The 22,659-nt window shown below is 35.2% G+C and overlaps 1 protein-coding gene across 1 annotated transcript in view; it reads left to right on the forward strand.

Annotated features, from left to right (window-relative positions):
* Window positions 1-15,403: 15,403 nt before the first annotated feature.
* The window catches only part of LOC150109877 (uncharacterized), a 236,009-nt gene continuing 228,753 nt past the window's right edge, over window positions 15,404-22,659 (forward strand). The window contains exon 1 of the mRNA XM_090396426.1: window positions 15,404-15,462. Within this exon, the coding sequence (XP_090252552.1) occupies window positions 15,404-15,462 (59 nt within the window). The remainder of the gene's footprint in view (window positions 15,463-22,659) is intronic.

A 22,659-nucleotide genomic window follows, 5' to 3' on the forward strand; every position in this document is an offset into this window, starting at 1 on the left:
TTTTGTTACGCATTTGGAGCCAGTTTTGCAGTTGGAAGACGGAAAGCAATTTCCTAAACAGGAAAGAAGAAAGTAGAAATATCATGGATTCTTTCGAACTCGTAAGAATAGTAGAATAATTTCTGACAATTCCTTTGAAATTTCACCGAAGAGTGTCTGTAGAAAAGGGAAAAAAAAATGAACCAGACTGAGATATGCAAATAAATGTAATGAAAATCAACGACCAGTATTTGAAGAGGGGAAGATTGCAAATTGTCTGCATGTGAGAAATAAAGAGAACTGGGCGTGATATAATACAGACAGTAAACGAAACACAAAGAATAAAATAAGCAATCTGTAAGTACAGAGTATTCAAACAGGCGAGAGTACATAATATGTACTCTCAGTCGGAGTCATTATAGCGAATCTAACCATTCATGATTTTAATTGAAAATACCTGGAAAAGACCGGATAGACAGCTGACGAGGAAGAGCAAAGGCTTAATGTATGATTATTCGTATTTTTCTTTCTTTTTTGAATCATGAGAAATTTTGGTAGACGGAGGATTCTTTGTCAATTAATTAAGATTTATGTCGTCAAGAAAACAGTGAATCTTAAGGGAGAGAAGGCATTTGTTTTTCGAGTATTTAATTCTGATTCATATTTGAGTGAAGAAAAATATGCATCTTAAAGATCGTGTTGTTTCAGAGAATGGAGGTACTTGGATATCCAGCTTGTAATAGGTTCATATACTTTATTAACCAAAATATCATTGATTGTACCTGGAATTTGTTAAATGGGATGTCTCTCAGCATCGGAGCAACTCTTTTTGCTGTCATATACCAAGTGTTTAGAAAGTTGAGAAGTCAGTAATTTTTTCTTTTCCTTTTTCTTTCTTTCTTTTTCTTTTCTTGTTTTTTATAATATTTCGAGATCCAGTACGGCATATTCATAAGTATTTAATCGTCAGTGCTAAGCTTTGATAGAGATAGAGGTGTTGATTGGTTTATCTTGTATTGCTGAGAAGATAGCACATTAGTCGTGCGCATGATCAGTATGGAGGATGTAGTGATAGTATGTTTGTTTATAAATGACCTTTAATGAACCTCTCAATATTTATTTGCTCTTGGTATCTTATCTACTGTGGATATCCTCGAAAACGAGAGACTACATCACCTCAACAAGAAGAGTCATTTGGAGAAACCTCTGATATCTGAAGTATGCTTTATTTTTCATTTTGTGACTCATTTGGTAATCAAGTGATGATATTATTCGCATTGAAATGTTGCTCTGGAGGATGAAGACTTGCAGGTGATTAAAGTGACAATCAATTGCTATAGTTATTTCGGAAAGATGCCCAAAGATTCATTAGAAACTTACAAAAATAAGTGACTTTCAGTCCATTATTATCGCCTCTTTATCGAGCATCCGCAGGTTAATCGGTATGGAAAATGCCAGTTGATTCAAAGGACTCAGGATTGAATGCCACCACCTAAGACGCAGAGAACTCTTAGAAGGGCTTTCCTTCCATAAAACTCAAGGTTTTCATTCGAAAAACAGATAACGTATCTAGAAGAACACATATCCAATTAATAGACATAAGAATTGCGTTCAATTTTCAGCTCCATCGATGGTAATTTTAAAACAAACTCCGTGTCAAAACACCCAATATGAAACTCACTCATGTCTTAAATCAGGAAAGCCTCCGTAATTCAGTCGATATCAACCATGCCTTATAGCAAAAAGATCTGGATTCTTATCCCGTCTAGGATACTAAGAACCATCAAAACCTTCTCAACTGTATGTGAATCAACAGTCTGTTATGGAAGTGATGGATTGGTAGGAACAAGCCTATCACTTACTTATGTCTGTATACTGAGTTTGTGTTCAATGGCTGGTTTATCTCTGGTAGAATAAAAACCCCATATTTCCAGGAGGAACAATTCAATATACAGACATAATCTACTGGTTTCTACTTACCTCGACCATCATTCTCAACAACCCAATCATAAACTTGGGTTTTCATTATTTATAATTATTACGAATTCTTAGTTTGCGAGTGCGTTGAGAGAAGAGATTTTGCATTTGAGAAAAAGGGAAGGTTTCTATTTCGTTTCACATTTTAATTCTTACGCCGTTATTTTGCATATTTGGTAGTTTTTTTAACATTAAAAATCATAATCATTCATTACTGTGAACAGGTGCAAACTAAATGATGAATTTAATGTCAGTAGAATATCGAGATATAGCAGCACACTTCAACCCCAATAAAGACGATAGTCGTTGATGGTAGATGTTTGAACGACTAACACCAACTTGATTGACATTTATCAGAATGGCTTTTATAATATTGCGGAAAGGGCAATTCTAATATATTTAATTTTAACAACCCAAAGATCAAGAGAGAAAATATTAAGAGAATCAGGTCATGTGATTTTAGTGAGAGAGACGGTTTCAAATGTATAAGGTTTAATCCATTCTCAAAGTCAGCTAAGAGAAAGGAATATTGGCTTATTTTCGAGCGGTACAAAACAGAGAACAATACATCATTTTTTCACACACACACACACACACACACACACACACACACACACACACACACACACACACACACACACACACACACACACACACACACACACACACACACACACACACACACACACACACGCGCACAAAATCTGGATAGTTTGAGGAGTTCAGAGATGTGTTGATAATGAACAAACAGTTGGAAAAAAATCTTCGATAGGAGTTAAGTTCCAGAGAACAGAAGAGAAATGACGTCACATATACGGCATTAGATCTTGGACTACAGAAAATAAGAAAGTATATGAACTTGTTTTTATTCAAGAGTTGTCGAATGTCAAGTATTCTCCTACTTGGTTTTTTCCATCACAGTTGATGGTAGATTAGTTTGCGAGTGCGTTGAAAGAAGAAATTTTCCTGCGCAAGTAGGAAAAGGAATCCTACCCAAATAGAACTTCTTTGTGGTAGTTGTGTAAGAAATCAAAATGGCAATGAGAAATGTTAAACCAACCTTAAGATGCTCTGCGAGCATCTCAAGTTTACGTAAGGGTCTTTAAACTTAATTTCAAAAATACAATTTGTTCAGTTTCCTTCTCCCCGCTGGACTGTTATTAGTTTTGATCAGAATTTCAATTAGCAGTTTCTGATCCAATGATCAAAGACCTGTTATTCTATGGTTAGAAAACTCCACTTTAGATCCGCCTTTACAATTCTAACTTCACTTTAGAATTTTATGACTCTCAAAAGCTGTGTTGCTATAAAGAAAATTTTGGATTTTCATAACCATTATGTGTAGAAATATCATTGTACTCTACCATCATCACAATTCAATTCTGTTAAAAACATTTCAGTAGAATCGCTTTTCATACAAAAGTATGGAGCAAGAGTTAGCTTACAAACTCTTTATCGATCTCCTACAAAGTAAAACTCGTCATGCGGACATGTCCTGTATGTCCACATAATAATACAAACCACAATATATCTTGCATGCCTTCAATGTTTGCACAGAACAGCACGATTCTCTGGTGTTTGAAATCTTGGACTTCATGCAACGTCTTCTTTATGGAATTAACCACATTAACACACAACATCATGTCTTGGATGACACGCACATGTCATTCAAGATATGGTGTTGGCTGGAGTACTGTACACTTGACCGGAATAAATAAATAAACAAAAAAATAAAATAAAATAAAATTTCCTATCATGTGCCGAATTACGAAATCCAAATATTTCGGGACAGCAGCTCACTGGCTATCTTCATTGGTATCCAACCACCTAACTCGCTTTCGTCCTTAGACTGGTTGACTCCCGTGAATTAAGCAATCTGAATTCAGGAAGTAAAATCCTTTCACCTCCGTATGAGACAGGTCAGTTGAGAAGCCCTCCATCAGTGACATAACAGGCAACATAAGGATGTTGCCTCTAATATACAATTGATATACAATTTATTTCATATATACTTTATTTAATAACTGTGAACAACTAAGATATTTCCTTTTGCATAATTCGATTTCTTTTTTAAATTTTTTAATCACAAATTCTGCACTTGTTTTCATGATATTGAAATATTTTTCACTACTCCAAATGTGATTCTATGATTCTATACGTGGCTGTCTCTTCATGTTCACATTCAGTAGCCGTACAATATATTTGCACATCAGAAAAAACTCTTGTGGAAATTCTAACAATGAAGAATCAGACAAACACATTTGTCATTATACGCTGAATAACTGGAAAGAATAGCGATACCTAATTCCTCACGAGTATCAATAACTGCAGAAAATTATGTCCGGTCAAATGAATAAGCAATTAATTGAAATTGACTAAATTAACTAAATAAATTAACTAAAATTTCTTTATATAATTAGTTATAGAGGGAAGATGAATTTTCTTAACAGCTGTAACAATGTCCAACTTATTTGGAAATTTAAGGATGACTGACAATTTTTCCTGTCCATTCTAAACAAAAACAAAGGATTATATAAAAAAATAAAAATAAATATTTAATAGAAATGAGAGGTTGGAAGCTCTTTCATGCACTAATGTGCTATTAGTTTTAATTATTCATAGGTAGTAGACATTTCCGCCTCCTACCCACGTGGCTATGTTTCTGTCTCATGGAAATATTAACGGGGTAAGTAATTCTTTCTATGCTGTTAAATATTCATTCAAAGAGTTACTTTATCGAATAATATAAAATAAATGAATGTCTGTCGTGATTATACATAAATTGTGTGCACGAATTAGACTGGAGGTCGTTGAGGAAAAATAGGGTTTGGGCTACAAAATTTGATAAATTTCAATTGCTAATAAACTGGACGTAAAGATTGCAGTTCTGAATTCTTTTATGGTGTTTTTTTTGTTTTTTTTTTTATTTCTGTCGAAAGCATAACGGAAACAATAATTAACCTTAATTCATCTATACTTGATTAAGATAAGTGGGTTATTTTCAATAATATTTTAGTAGGAAATTAAGCTAAAAAACCATAATCACCATAAACAAACTGTAAATAAAAAGCATATAATTATGTATATGATTTTTCATTGATTATTTTTCTTTGAAGGCGATGTTTTGTTTTTTTAAAATACAGTTTGTACTAGCCATATATCTTATTATCATTATCAGAGTTTCATGTTAAACTTCATGTACTCCAATTTATGCTAAAGGAGTTTATCCTCAGGAGAGTAGATCAGATTCGCTAATTTAATATGCGGTTTGAATGTGGTGCGAAGGTTATATTTCCTTAGTACTTTGTTCGTGCAAATATTTTCCTATGTGTGTGTGTTTTGCTTTCTGTAAATGGAAAAAAATAGTGATTGATAAAATAGTGAGTTCTCTACTGCGGTTGGACCCGATGTGTGTGATTTGGTTCCTATTTTGAATGTAGTTTCTAAACCACATGTGCAGAGGCTTATCTATGCCATCTTTTTTTTCTAATAAAGTTGATGTGTGTGTGTCAAATCTATACAGACTACCATGACAAATTTGTTTTTATCTAAGGCAGTATTAATTACTTCCGTAAGATCTTCCATGACAGATGCTGTTCCCTTATTTTTCTCATAACCGTGCTGTGTTTTGGGGATAATATGAAATTCTCTGCATTATGTTACGATTTTCTTAAGCATGATCTTTCATACTTTGATTGATAATTGGTAGTGTTGCTATGGGTCGCTAATTATTGATTAAATTTCTTTTCCTATGCAAATTGAGTGATTATGTCAGTCTTCAACATTCTTGCTATTTTTAAGGTTTTAAATATTTTATTTATTAATTTTAGTAGGATAGGACTTAAGCTAGTTGCATGTTGCTTGATATCCTTAGATCTTATACCATCAATTCCTGGGCCTTTGTTTGGTTTGATATGACGTATTGCAGAGAGAAGTTCTGCTTCTTTTATGGTTGGGAACTATATCGTCTGGTTTGATTGTGGTCCAAGTGGAGGATCGCGTTTTGAGATTGGAGGGATATTTCTCTGTAGTTCTTGGATGGAGTCTGCAAAGTATTGGTTAAAATCATTTGCTAGTTGTTGGATAGGTTTTGCGACTTTCATGAAGCTGTGTTTTATAGTATCAGAGGCGGTGGTGTTGGGAGCACAATCTAGCCTCTCGTTGATCAGGTGCCAGGTTGTATCCTGTTGTTTTGTTCAGAGGTTAATTTGTCTCTGCAGTAGTTTCTGTTTGCAATTCTTATATGCGTTGTAAGGTGATTCCTCGTTATCTTATATTCGGATTTTAAAGCTGCGTTATTTCAATATCGCTTTAACTGTTTCCATAATATGTCCTTTCTGTGTATACCTAGGATTATGTTTGGCATTATCCAAGGATTTTGGCTTGTTTTTGAACGAATTCTGACTTGACTTTTGTTGCGGCTTTCTTATATATTTCCTCCAGCGTGAGTTTAATGTTCTTGTAAGATATTTGTTGAATCTAGTAATGCGATGTGTCCCCAGTAGGTTTTCCTTATTTCGTGATTGACTATTTCTTCGTCTATTATTGTTTTGTGTTGCTTTTCATATGTGGAGCATTGCGTGGATATTGTCTTGGTGTGCAGGTTTAGAGCGGTGAAGTAATGGTCTGCTACTTTGCACTTCATGACTGCTGCAGTGTAACTATTTGGTGGTGCCCCAATGTTTAAATGATCTAGTGAATTTTTTCTGTTTTTTGATTTTCTTCTTGCTTGGTACAACAGATTCTGTAGAACATTGTCGTTTCACACATCACATTTTTTTTTCAATCTACTGGCTTTTATGATATTATCTCTTGCAGACCTCCTTGGGAGACGAACTATGAGTGGAGTGGGTCGCAGCAGGCCTTGTCTTTTGCTTTTCCTGGAAATCCGATTTACGGTCTGAATGTCTTTCGGCTGTAGAGTGATGTCAATAACATGGCCTAACTTTAACACTACGTCTCTGAAATTTCCTGTAGGTGAAGTTTCAGAGAGACCGTTTATGACCACATATTCTTTATACTGTTGTTGATTTAAACGTTTTGTAGTTTTAGGGAATCAAGTACTTGACGGAGGACAGATGTCTCTTTCACCAGATTATGTTGCCTGGCAGTTAGTAAGTTAACACTCATTTTGATATCTTTTACCGTTTGGAAGACTTCTTACACTGCTAAATTATTATATTTAACAAAATCCTCATACACTCTAAATTATTTTGTTTCTTGCTCGTTCTGCTTATCAAAGAGATCTTGGACAAGAGCTATTAGGCTGATTTTGTATTGTTTCTAAACATTTTTCTACTAGTATATTTAAAGAATTCAAATTATAGAACTCACCTGTACTTATTATTATATATTATATTTATTTATATATTTTATTTATTTATTTATTTATTTATTTATTTTATTTTTCACTTTTTGCTGTTCAGGCCATCGTCTCATTCTGACCCCGAGTTAATCGGCTGCTTTCTTCACCCTTCGGCATACCCACCTCCATTCCTCGCGTTTTGTATTGGATTTAGGCTGCGGGTTGTGTCTGAGAGGCCGGCACATAATAATATATAAAATAATATATAAAATATAAAATTATTTTAGATAACAAAATAACAATAATACAATCTTCCTATACGTATGTATAGGATGTACAAAACTACCAGCCCTGCTCAACTCTTCAACATAGAGAAGTTTAGTTCGTGAATGAATAACGATTGAATTATAATATGTATGTTGATGAATTTTAGAACATCAACGCTCGCTTGAATGTCGATGCGCAAAATTGAGAACTGGGATCGAATACGTGTAAGTATAAGTAAATAAGCAACCACGCACGTGTTGCAATCTCGCTCCCACTGCGCCGGCCGGCAGGAACCACCGACATCTGTTTATTGGTAAAACGTCATTTTGGCCTACATCATTGGCCTCTGTAACTATTTTCATGCCCTTTCTCCATCTTGCAAGTCCTATTCATGTCACCGTTCCCACGATTCACTCTTAATTGCGTTGTCATTCAGGATGGAGGTAATCCAAGTTAACCGAATTAAATATTACCAGTACAATGATGTCATATTTTTTTCTATCGACCCCTAACAATGTTATATCTACCCCTGGGGGTCGATATCGACCACTTTGGCGACCACTAGTCGAGAGCTTTGTTTATTGTGTCAGCGATGTCTTCTAATAAAGTGATGGTGCTTTTTTTTTTCTCTGAAAGCTGTATTGGTTTTGTGAGATGATGTTGTACTTCTATAAATAGTCTTCAGTATTCGTAACACTGCAGGGAAGAGACTAGTTGAGTTTTTATGCAGAGAATTCTTTGTTTGTTGCTAATACCTGCTTTAAACAGCACAAAAGAAGATCGTACACATGGATATCACCTGGTGGACAAAACAGAAATCAAATTGACCATATACTTGGACAAAGAAGATGTAGAAGTGCAATTCAGTTCAAGACTTTTCCAGGTGCAGACTGTGGAACAGACCATGAGTTATTAATGGCTACGATACATGTGAAGTTACGGAAACTGAAAACAACACAAATGTCGATCAGATATGATCTTGGAAACATACCAGCTGAATACAATATTAGCATACAGAACAGATTCAACACACTCAAATTTGTGTGAAAGCGAACCAGATGAACTATGAGAAGAGATTAAAGATATAATTAAAACGGAAGCAAAGAAAAATATTCCAACAGTTTGTAAGAAGAAGAAATCCAAATGGTTGTCAGAAGATGCCATCAAAACTGATCAGGAAAAGAGGAAATGAAGGCCACACGAAATTTTCAGGAAGTACGGCATTCGAATGCAAAGTTTCAACGACAAGCCAGAAGAGACAAGTAAAAATACTTTAATCAGGAATGCCAACAAATAGAAGACCAAAACAAGAAAGGAAAAACAAGAGATATTTACAAAAAGATCAGAGAACTAACAGGGAAGTTTAGCGCCAAGGTGACAATATTGAAAAGCAAACACAAAGGATATCTTACAGAAGCTGCAGACATCAAAGAAAGATGGAAAGAATATACAGAAGCCCTTTACAGAAAGGACTCCAAAATTACTGAGAAATTTGAAGAGCAGGATTATACACAGAAACCAGTACCACTAGAGAGTGATGTGTGGTGGGCACTGCAACAGCTATCCAGTAAGAAAGCGCGAGGAGGACATGGAATACCCATGGAGTTGCTCAAAGCCCTGGGAGAAGAGGCAGTTAAAACATTTTAACAGCTCAGCGAATCTGGATTACAACTACATGGCCTAGGGAATGGAAAAAATCAGTTTATTTACCTTTATTGAAGAAAGGCGATGCAAGAGAGTGCGAAAATTACAGAACTATAGCACTGATCTGATTTCTCATGCAAGTAAAGTCTTAAGATCATTCAGAAAAGACTGGAACCATTCATGAAGAGAGAAATGCCAGATGAACAGGCAGGACTTTTGAAAAGGCAGAATAACAAGAGATCAGATCGCCAATGTGAGATGGAAAGAGCACAGGAATATCAAAAGAATGTCTATCTTTGTTTCCTTGACTATAGCAAGCTCTGTAGATCATATGAAACTGTGGAATGTGTTAAGAACAATGGGAGTCCCAGAGCGTTTCATTATCCTTCTGAAGAATCGTTGTTATGAAAAAAAAGTTACTGTCCGAACAGATCGTGCAGAAACTGAGTATTTCACAGTGGGTAAAGGGGTGTGACAAGGATGTATTTTATCTCCGTACCTATTTAACTTGTACCGCGAATACATTTTAAAAATCGCAGGGCTGTAGGAGTCTTCAGTTGGAATTAAAATTAGCGGAAAAAATATTAATAATTTGAGGTGTACAGATGATACCACCTTGCTTACAGAATGCAAAGAAGATTTGAATGAACTTATTATGAAAGTTAAAGAAGAGAGTTCTAAATGTGGTCTTAAACTTAACCTCAAAGTGACAAAAAGTTATGGCAACATGTGAACTTAAGGATTTTGCAGTGGATGGGGAGAAAATGGAAGCAGTTAACAATTTTGTGCTCACAGGATCCCGAATCGATAAAAATGATTATTGTACTGAAGAAGTTAGAAGAAGATTATTACTCGGAAAGAAAGCAATGACAAATTTAAGTAAGATCTTCAAAGATATTAGCCTCGCAACAAAATCAGAATCTTGAAAGAAATGGTATTTCCTTTGGTACTATATGAATGTGAAAGTTGAACCCTGAGAAAGAGTGAAAGAAGGAAGATAGATGCATTTGAATTATGGGTTTGGAGACGCTTACTAAGAATAGCATGAACTGCAAAGCAAGCCAATAAATCAGTGATAGACAGAATAAAGCCAGATTGCTCCCTCGAAGCTAAGAACATCAAGCAAAAATTGTCATACTTTGGACATATTATGCGAGCAAATGACAGTCTGGAGAAGATGATGATGATGCTTGCCAAAGTTGATGGAAGCAGGAGAAGAGGAAGACCAAGAATTAGATGTGTGTATGGAGTTAAAGAAGCAACTGGTGTGCGCTTGGAAATTCTGAAAGACATGATCAGGGATAGATCTGAATGGTGAATATATGCTCATAGGATCATCAGAAGTCGAAAACGACTCGATGGAACATAACTCAACACTAAATTACTGTGATATCTGCTGCTGAAGATGCGAAACCGAAATATCCGGCTTTATTCTGTGTTCTTCTACTGACACTTGTATGCTTCCTTCACTAGCCTGAGTCAATATCTTCAGAAACTCCTCGGAGCACCACTTTCAAATTTTTTTCCAAGGAAAGTGGGAAGGTATGATACTGAATTCTTCTGGCGTCCATTTCGTTTGATTAATTTCTGTAGTCTGTCACCGTGGCGGGGTGAATTTTGATTCCCTCGTGTATCTTAAGGCTATCCAGCTCTGCTTTTCCCTTAAGATGATTGGGGGCACTTTCTCATTGGAGGAGGAAGCAGAGGAGTCTGTATTGGGAGCATCTTAATCCATGCCAATAACATTTGTTGGCTCTGAGGCCAGAGTTTTGCGCTTCTTGTGTACGTGGGTCTGTCCTTGATCAGAGGAAGTAGAGGCGGAGACCACTAGATTTTTCCTCCGTTTGAGGAGTGTCTTCATTTTCATCATCTTCATCCCCGGGTAAGGAATAGAAATTTAGGAAGACGGGCCATTGAAGCTCGAATTTTTTAAGAAGCTGCATGCTATCCCTTTATCGAGCGAGTCAATGATGATGATGATGTCAGGATCGATCATGCCTGCAGGCCATTTAAGCTTGAACTTTTTTTGAAGCTTGTTTATGAAGATAAGTGCCAGCTCCTCATCGAGCGAGTCTATGATGGCGTCTATATCGGACACGTTCGTGTTGGTTGTTTTGCGTGTAAACATAAGTAAATCCTGCAAGTCTAGGGACCTGATAGCAATAGTTCTGTAGACTGAGATAGCCTACTAGCAAAGTTAATGCGAAAGAGTTAATGAACGTTGTGGGAAGATGCTGTGAAACGGCTTGGTTCAGCTCGTATTTCCTACCTCCCTAAAACCATACATCCCCCACTGGTCATCGATTGCGGGTGGGGCCTACGCGGTCGACCTCATGCACGTTTAGTACAGAGGGGGAGAGAGTAGGAATTCGGGCAGAGTTTGAGCCAGTGCAATGCAAGATTCACGGAATGCCTCCGTAAGTGGTGAAGTACAGCCTAAAAAAGCACAATGAATAACAGTAAAATAAAAACACTTCTGTCAAGCACGAAATCCAAATTCACCAAAAACATCAACCAATACCAATCATCAATTTACAATTCTTTCATGATGTCGATAGTCCTTATAAGGACTGACTTAATGGGGCGAAGCAAGAATGCTTTCATCTTCCCCGTTAGAGGACAGTGTAGGGATAAGGTGTCATTGAACTATTAAAGTTCTGATCATGGCAAGAGAGTAACAGCAATAGCGGAGCCTCAGTTAGAACTTCATTGGCTACAGCATTGCCATCCATTACCCTCCAAGGGTATTAATCACAGCATCTCACAGTCGATTTTCCCTCCTCCTACCTAACCCATTATAACCCATTATACAGCATTGCCATCCATTACCCTCCAAGGGTATTAATCACAGCATCTCACAGTCGATTTTCCCTCCTCCTACCTAATCTATTATAGCCCATTATGTCGATAGTTCTTATAAGGACTGGCTTAAAGGGGCGAAGCAAGAATGCTTTTCATCTTCCCCGTTATCTGTAGAGGACAGTGTAGGGATATGTTATTGAGCTATTAACGCTCTGATCATGGCAGGAGGGTAACAGCAATAGCCGAGCCTCAGTTAGAACTCCATTGGCTACAGCATTGCCATCCATCACCCTCCAAGAGTATGGTGTCCATCTCTGGATCTGGATCACCATTCTATTAGAACTCCATTGGCTACAGCATTGCCATCCATCACCCTCCAAGAGTATGGTGTCCATCTGTGGATCTGGATCACCATTCCATCACCATTCTATGTCGATAGTCTATAAAAGTAATCTTAAATAATTCTTAAACATAATTTTATTATTGGTGTTTTAAAATTTTATATATAGTTTTAAATTATTATATAATTTTAATACAATAAATTTATTCAGATTGAATTTGTTTTAAATTTGTATTTTAATTATAAATACGATAATTAAAGAGAATGAAAAGTAAGAACTGTAGTCTATAATTTTTGATTGATTTTTATATTATATTACTTGTTTGATATACCGCAGAGAAAGTCATCAAAGAGATTAGTTATTGTTATTGGTAGGTGGTTAGTAGGCATATTCATTTTAAGTTTTTACAAAGGATGAAGTAAGTCATATATGGCATCTCCGCAAGGTAAAAACCTTTCAATATCTATATATAAAACTTTCAGTATATATATATTTTTTTTTTTTTTTCAGTAGATTCCAATTAATTGGGGAAACGGTAAATCGGGGTATTCGTTTATTTGGGAGAAATATTGAAGAACGGAAGCAAATCGAGAATTATTATTATTATTATTATTATTATTATTATTATTATTATTATTATTATTAAATAATTATAATATTTAATGTTCTTGTTGTTCTAGTTCCTCTAGACAAGTGATGAAATATTTCATCTGCATCTATCCTATAAAATCCATTAAGCAACTTAAATGTTTCTATCATATCCCCTCTTTTTCTCCTATCAACCAACTTCTGTAATCCACACATACACTTCAATTTATCCTCATAGGGAATATTCCACAGGCCACTCACCATCTTGGTCACTCGCCTCTGAATCCTGTCCACCACTTCCTCATTCCCAAGAAACCCAGGGGACCAGACTTGAGCACAGTAATCCAGATGTGGCCGTATTAAGGAGGCCTTATAAAGAGGAATTACAACTTCCTCATTTCTACTTGCTAATGAGTTCTTCACTAGCCAAGTAATCTTATGGGCTAATTTAGAAAACTTAGCAATATGTCCTACGTGTTAACTCTCTGACAACCATCACCCCTAAATCTCTAGCTTCATCTATTTCCTGGAGTACAGTGCAAGCAATGTGATGACACAGCTTGTAATCGATTTTCCCCAGAATGAATAACTTTACATTTCTCGATATTAAACTGACACAAATAACCTTTGTCCATACTGATTGCCTATTTAAATTTTCTTGAAAGCTCTCCACATTGCTTGATTAACTTTGACTCTACTTAATTTCGTATCATCATCAAACAACTGAATATTTCTTTTCCGGTTATTTCCTATATCATTTATGTACAATTTAAACAGCAATTGTCCCAGCACTGAACCTTGTGGCATACCAATGGTCACCTGTTTTCACTTCGATTCTGCCCCTCTGTATACCACTTTTTGATATCTGTCCAGCAGTCATCCTCTTATTCACTTAACCAGTGTCATATCCATCCCCATTTGTTCTAATTTGGGTGACAGTGTTCCATGTGGTATTCTGTCAAATGCCTTTGCAAAATCCGACAAAATCATCATGTAGCCATTTCCTTTATCCAGCTCAGCTGATACTCTATTATAAAAAAAAAGTACCAAATTACTAAGGTATGACCGACTCTTCACAAATCCATGTTGATCCTCACACATGCAGCTCGTGCTTAAAGATATTACCCATCCATGCAACTCCTACCCGATTACCCTTCTTTACCCGAGATATTCAATTTAATATTGCTTCCTCTAGATGACCCTTAACTATATCCCATGCACTACTAACATCCTTACCCTGCAGTGTTTTATGCCATGGTACAGATTTACGCTTTTTCCTAAGCATGTCATAATCACCTGCCTTGTAGTTCCACAAATACCTTTCTTGATAGACCTCATGTTTTACAATCTTCCAAGTCAAAATTTCATGGTTACTTTCACCAATTGGACTCAATATTTTTAACATGGTCGTTAACTGCCATGTGTTCTTTCTTCCTCCCAGTCTTTATCTCCATAGTCGAAGTCCCCCATAATAATCACTCAACCTGTACTCATTGTACTAATTTGGTGATGTATGTCTTCCAGCTCATCTGTGAAACTCCTTGCCCTATAGCAAGAACTAACTGTATATTTTATCTTAGTGGTCTTAACTCACACCAGATTGCTTCAAATTTGCTCCTTTTTGGTTGCAATTAATCTGCTATCATCAGCATGATAGATCATCAGGGTCAGGATACAGATTTAGGAGGACGCGCGTTTTTTGACAGTGTAACGATTCTACTTACAGTGACTGCTAGGTAGCGTACTTTTGATTAAATCAGGTGCGTGTTAATATTTTACTGAAAAGTGTAACTAACAGTGTAGCGATTTATTTTTTTTATATATATATAAGGCACCTGTCCAGATCCGAGGATCTAACGTTATCAGATAAAATCTCCTTACTTGAAAAAATAAAAAGCCGACCGTCTAACACCAGTCATCGACAGCTGGAAGAGTTAACAGGTGTGTTCCAAAATCGACAACGTACGTTTGTTATGAAAGCAGGAGAAATTGCGAGAAGAATGGGAAAATTTCCCTGTTGTCCATGACGCGATGGACAACAGGGAAAATACCATAAACGGAAGCGAGAGAGAGAGAGAGAGAGAAGTCAAGGATCCAGACGTTGAGGAGGCTCAATCAATGGTTCTCTATTGAAATTGGGCGACGTGTGTCTGTTAATCGTCAAACATTAAAAAGTTATCTAGAAATCTGTGCCATGTGAACTTTAAAGTTACAGATGGTTGGTTATCCAGATGGAAAACCAGACTCGAAATAAAATTTAAGAAGGCACACGGTGAGAAGGGCAGTGCTGATACTGTGCGTGTTGCACAGTGGAAATCAACTAGGCTAACGAAACTGCTGCAGAAGTTTAGTCCTGAGGAAATCTATGATGCTGCCGAAGCGGGTCTGTTTTGCTGTGACACACCAAACCGTTCCTTGAGCTACAAAACTGTAGCTCGGTAAGGTACAAAAACCGCAATGGATTGGGTTGCCGTTTTCTGCAGCTGTAACATGTCGGGAAATGACAAATGGAAGCTGTCGGTTATTGGAAAATGGTCCCACGACTCGATGCTTTAAAAGGTATAATGGAACAGTTTGCCAGATCTGTATTATGCCAATAAGAAAACACGGATGACTTGTATTATTTTTCAGGATTGGCTAATGAGTTGGGATGCAGAATTGCAACGAAACTCCAGAAAAATTCTTCTCCTTCAATTATGTCCTCAATTGGATTGTTTTCAAAACATTCAACTTGAAGAATTTCTTCCTGCTAAAACCACGTCCCTGGTATAGCCACTGGACATGGGAATCATAAAAAAAGTTGACCACATTGCATCGCAGAAGGTTTTTAATGCTACATCCTTGAAACAATTGAAGGAAATTTACGGACGTCATCTTGGACGGCCAAAGAAATCGGGGCAAATAAATCTTACAGGTAGCAAAATTTTTTGTTGCAGACAGTTGGCGAGAAATAAACAGCAAAGCAATTCAAAATTGCTTTGTTCGTTGCAGTTTTAAGAATTCGGACCAGGGAATGCCAGAAAAGGAAAATGAAAAGTGACTGAAAAGGAAAATGAAATCGTTTTGGAACTGCAACACGTCAGAAATTACGAAGAGTTTTTATGCATTGACAAAAGTCCTCAATATTAAATCACTGAAAATGAAGATTGTGAGGTTGCAATTGTTGAACAAATTGCAACAACCGACCTAAAGAGACCCCGGAGGACAAGGAAAGTAATGTGGATGACACACCTGAACATGAGCGAGTGACTAACCAGGAAGCCAGAAAATTTCTTGCTCAATTACGACGCTCCTTTATGCAAGATGCAACGAAAGCAGTGAGGAAAATATGCTTCTTTCATTGATACCTTCGTATAATTAACTCTTTAGCGATACTGACACATATGTGTGCAATTTTTTTTTTGTTTTTTGACCCTGCTTAATTGGGACAAATTGTTCTTGTCCCAAGTAACCAAAATCCACTGTATATATATGTACATATATTTTTTTGATGTTGAAGATAACCTGAGATAAACTAGCTCAGATAGCTTGAGACGTTTTCTAAGACAACCGGTAATTATTAATTCCTCGTTCTTCTGCTTTCAAAGCAGAGAAGCTTTCAGAGCTTTCTATACAGAGCGCTGATACAGCACTTTGTATAGAAATATACTTGTATAGAAATACTTTACATGCAAGGCAGATTCACGCAAAGCGAGATCCTACCGGAATGAGTTTAGGGTAAGTCTAGCTGCTGCGTTTATACCGCCTTACATCTCACGTGGTATGCAAAATTCACTATCTTTTCTCACTCCAGAGGGTCACAATCCCTTATATTGGTCATATTTGATGCTTATTTGAAGCCAAGGTCCACAGTATTTCATCTACTGTTCTCTCTACACACTGTTCTGAATGGAGTACTTTAATATGAAAATATACACCACGTGGAAATAAGTCAAGATGCGAAGAACAGACAACCATGGCTCCCACCTTAATAAGATGCGATGACTGCAGCAATCCTACCAGGCATATTTTTCACAAGAGTACGATAGCAATCAATGGGAATTTTGGGCCATTCTCACTGTAAGCACGTAATGAGGCCCAGAACTGTTGTGGGTCGAATGTCCCTTAACCTGATCACAAATTCAAGTAAAACAAAACGAAAAACTAAAATAGATGGTGATGTCAGGCTTTGATTATTTAGGTAAGCGCTCAGTGCAACTGGTTTCTATTAGCTCATGTAGCAAATGCACGATAAATTCACAATCTTTTGCGTATATGTAAAAGACAGTGAAAAAAAAAACTGAGATCATCAGGCATACAGTAATATAGCTGCTTTTTATTTGGTTGTATTCTTCACCAAGTTTTTTTTTTTTTTTTATGAAACTCTGCCACCTTCCTATCATGACTAGATATTTACCCTTTATATTCAAAATAGCACTCCTCATTTCCTGATCTGCAATAATAAAAGTAAATAAAACCTTTTCTGTGGACCACAGTATTCTCCCGTGTTGAAATTTTAATGAATCTCACCAATTCGAAGATATAAGGATTTATTTCGAATAAAACAATGAAATACGTCCTTAAAAGGACTGACTTAAAGGGGCGAAACAAGAATGTTTTTCATATTCCCCGTTATCTGTAGAGGGCAGTGTAGGGATAAGGTGTTATTGAGCTGTTATAATATATAATATATAATATAAAGCTCTGATCATGGCAGTAGGGTAACAGCAACAGCCGAGCCTCAGTTAAAACTTCATTGGCTACAGCATTGCCATACATTACCCTCCAATGGTATTAATCACCGCATCTCACAGTCGATTTCCTCAAAAAATAATACGTTTATTCTCTGAGCACTAAAATACAATCTCACATATTCCATAAATTGGTGTCATAAAATATATTTAAAAGATTGAGAATTTTTTAATAAAGTGAAAATTTTAGAAACAATAAAAATTTAATTTTATATTTTAACTAATATTTTATAAGAATCATTCGAAATTAAACATTTTTCCATATAAATTACATAAAGTTAATTCGATATTTACAATCTATGTTTAATGTATTTGCAGATTAAAACATATCATCTACTTATACTAAATATTCTAGTAAGCTTGAGAACACATAATTTGAAAAATATGTGCAAAATATATGAGGTCACAGGTGCAGAAAGGAATAAATAAATAAATAAATTATATATATATTTATATATAAATTATATATAAATTATATATATATATATATATATATATATATATATATATATATATATATATATATATATATATATATATATATATATATATATATATATATATATATATATGTGTGTGTGTGTGTGTGTGTGTGTGTAAATACTCTGCATGATAATAAACTTTATCATTGTCAGAAATGTTTTTTTTAATTATTATTATTATTATTATTATTATTATTATTATTATTAATCTAATGGAATAAAAATAGAGATTATTTAACAATAATTGGTTTATATACCCCAGAAGAAGGAAGAGAAGATAAAAAAATTGAATTTTATAATCAATTACAAAATATAACTTATATAATAAAATAAATAAAAATTTTGATTTTTAAAAATGAATAAAATATTAGCAGGAGACTTAAATTCAAGAATTGGAAACACAAAAATTAATAATAATAATATAGGAATATATGAAGAACATCCTCTAAACATAAATAATAAAAAATTGATCGATTTTGTAGTTTATAATATTCTTAAAATAATGAATTCTTTCTATAAACATAAAGACATACATAAATATACTTGGACAGCAAGAGAATGGAAATCCATATTACTTTAACTTAAATGAAAATACATCAAAGTTCTCTTTAGTTGTTAGAGTTCACGGAGGATATGAAATAAGTAGTGACCATTTTCCCATTAAAATCAAAATTAAGATTACCACCTAAATGGCTGCAAGTAACAAGGACAGAAAGAAAATTTAAACATTTGTTTATGAAACTAGACTATTAAATGACACAAATATACAATGGCTACATGAACAAAGAGTTATTTAATATTTAGATAAAATAAAACGAAATGAAGAAACAGAAATAGAATGACTTATTATAAAAATTATACTAAATGCAGCAGCAAATGAAAACTTAGGAAAGACTAAGAAAATCAATAAAAGGGAAAAGAATACTGATGATATGGGACGATACAATCAAAGAAATAATCAAAATGAAAAAAAGAAGCCTATCGTAAATGAGCAATAAAAGATTAGAAGATGAAATAGAGTATAAAAGAATAAGAGCGATAGCTAAAAGAGAAGTCAGAAAAAACATAGAGAATCATGGAACAAATTTGTTTCTAATTTAGAACATGAGTTATATAAAACAACCCAATGTATATAAGCTTTTGAAACATTTAAGTACAGATACTAAACAAAACGTAAAATTAAACACTGAATTGAAAATTGCAAGCATTTCTAAATTTCTATACAAAATTGTGGAAAGATAAATATTTTTAAAAAGATAACTGTCAAACATTTAATGAAAATGAAAATAAAATAAATAAATACGAATTAGAAATCAACGTGAAAGAAACAAGAAATGGAAAATCACCTGGAGAAAATAAATTAGATTCAGAATTATTTAAGTATGCAGGAATAAGTTTCAAAGAAATACTCTTATTATTTTTAAATAAAAACTATTCAACAACTAACTCACCAATAGAATGAGTGGGGAAAGCAATTGTGATCCCTATCTTTAAAAAAGGCAGTAGAGATGACCTTAAAAATTATAGACACATAAGTATTCTAAATTTCTGTTATAAAATATATAGTAGAATTTTAAATAACAAAGTAATAAATATTCTGAAAACTTTATTTTAGAAATACAGAATGGATTTGGAAAAGAACGATCATGTATAGACCCAGCCTTTTCCCTAAAATTAATAATAGAGAATACAATTTAGAAACACATATTGCATTTATTGACTATGAAAAAGCATTTGATAAAGTTAAGAGAAGTATTTTATTTACATATTAAAAGAAACACAAATACCAAATAATATCCTAAAAGCTATCATAAGTATATATGAAAATAAATACAAATAAAATTAAATTATGAACTATCATGTCTGAGAGAGATAAACCAAGACAAACGACAGGGAATTTCCCTTTCGGCAACTCTTTTTAATATTCATCTAAATGAAAGAATAATAAAATGGAATAAAAATTTCCATCAAAGTATTAAACTTTCTCATACTGTGAACTTAAACACTCTCCTTTTTGACGACGGCCAAATAATAATTACAAATTCTGAAGATAACTTACAGAAAGATATTTTAAATTTAAATTAAATAGCCAAAGATTATGGAATGATAATATTAAGAGAAAAATAAAAAAAAAACGATGGCTTTTAAAAGACAAGATCCAATAAGAACTAAAATAGTAATAGATAGCAAGAGCTTAGAATAGCTGAATTCATTTAACTACCTATGATGTATGATCACATATGAAAATGAAAAAAGATAAAAACCTAAAAATTGCAAAATATTTAAAAATAACAGGTGTAATTATAACTATATTTAAATCTATGGTTCAAAAACAAACCAGACTAAACGTATACAATGCATTAGCCCTACCAGTCCTTTTGTATGGGAGTGAAATCTGAACAATAAAACAAAAAGACAAACGAAGATTAATAGCAGTTGAAATGAAACGTATGAGGAAAAACTGCAAAATATGCTGTATTCTATCACAAAAGAAATGAAATTATGAAAGAATTAAACCAGGAATAAGTAATACAAAAAATAAAAAATATAAACATAAATGGATGAAACACGTTGAAAGAATGAAAATAGAAAGATTACCTAAACAAGCCTTGAAGTAGAAGCCATTAGGAAAAAGAAAACCAGGACGTCCTCTTAAGAGATTCAACGATGACTTCTAATGCCGGAACAGGCCACTCTAGGCCTAAATTCTTGACAAGCATGATTATTATTTTTATTGTTGTTGTTAACCGGAGACCTGCAGTGAGTCAAGGACTCATCGCGGGAGGCCATACAGCATGCAAATGCAGCTGAATGTTAAGCTCATTCACACTATGCACTCACTATCTCTAAAGGAAAACTATTCCACCTATTTACTGCTCTCTGGGAGAAAAGCGAATAAACTTAACTTCGTGGGGAAAGAACACGGATGCTCCGTGTTCTCTCCCCACGTTCCATATAACGAAAATTTTCATCTGACGACATAGGCAGATGAAATTTTTACCTCAATACAGTCAATCACCCGCAGTCTCTTTATTCCATTGGTACCCAAAAGATAAAATCTGCGCACTAAAAGTTGTATTTGCAATTTTGAGTTGTATTTGCAATTTTTGCAACGTCACCCTTGAACTTCAGCCTATCCACAATACTCCAAGATCCCTAGCCTTATCAATTTCTTGTAACATAATTTCACCAATATAACATGTCATTCGAAACCTCATGACGCTAAAGTGAATTTATTTATTCGTATGGAGTTTCCTCTCTTTCCCCCCCATTCCTAATGGGAAAAGTTGAGCCTCCTCATCGGGGGGGGGGGGGGTAAGTATTTATGTCTGTAAATCCGTGTGTGTGTTCACAAGGCCGGTTTGCCTGCTTGCGGGATGAAAACCCCAGGATAAACTGGCAGAAAAAACTCTAGTACCGGCGCCCAAGACCGGCTAACTTGGCTATGGCTGAGGAAGATCCTCAAATTCCTCACGTCTTCGACGTGAATCGAACCTGGGACACTCCTTCCCCAGTCATATGGTTGCGAAGCGCACAGCCACTAGACTAACCGCGTGGACGCCAAAGTGAATAACATTACATTTACTTTACATTACATTATATTTACTGACAGCTATTTTCGAATCCGTCCGCGCGGTTAGCCTAGTGGCTTTGCGCTTCGCAACCATATGCTTGGGGAAGAAGTATCCTAGGTTCGATTCCCGTCGGAGACGTGAGGAGCTGAAGGATCTTCCTCAGCCATAGCCAAGTTAGCCGGTCTTGGGCTCGGGCAGTAGGGTTTTTTTCCACCAGTTTATCTGGTGTTTTTCATCCCGCATGCAGGCAAACCGGCCCCGTGAACACACAGGGATACAGCCAAGACTACCTTGAGGCATAGGAGTGACCATTCTATCCTCGTATTTCGGTTACGAAATCCAAGCATGCTTGGAAGGTTGTGGGCCTTAAAGGCCTGTTAAAGCCATTGAGATAGATATTTTCGAATACTATTTTCAGAGCCTATTCGAATCATTCTTAGTTCCTGGATATCAATAGCACCATTGATTGTACAGCGACAGTATCGTCAGCGAACAATTGAATATTTCCTGTTGATCTTTCCTAATGTCATTAATGTATAGATTGAACAACAATGGTACAAGGTGAACTTGTCAAAAATAATATTGGGAGAAAATGGTTCTTTTTTGTGAGAAATAAGACAGAACTTTTATTAGTATTGAAATTGATGATGTTATCTGAACTTTATTGGAGGATGGGTCGGAGATCAGAACTGAGGGCAATTGAGTTGTGTAGAGTAGGGTTTGCAAATGAAAGTGAGGAGTGCAATATGCTGTCTTCTGCAAAACTATATATTGGGTTGGAGGTCAACTGAAGGAGATCATTCATATCTAACAGGAAAAGAGTTGGTAAAAGGACAGCACCTTATGGAAACCCAGCATTAGTTCAATGGTGAGAGAATAAGGAACCATTCACTGACTCACATTGTGTATGTCCAGAAAACAAAAATGGCAATCCAATTACAGAAGCTTGCGACAGACCAAACTATGGAG

The sequence above is a fragment of the Typopeltis vanoorti genome, chromosome 1 (assembly GCF_054136105.1).
Source record: "Typopeltis vanoorti isolate ZY-2024b chromosome 1, IOZ_Tvanoo_1.0, whole genome shotgun sequence".
In the NCBI taxonomy this organism is placed as follows: Eukaryota; Metazoa; Arthropoda; class Arachnida; order Uropygi; family Thelyphonidae; genus Typopeltis; species Typopeltis vanoorti.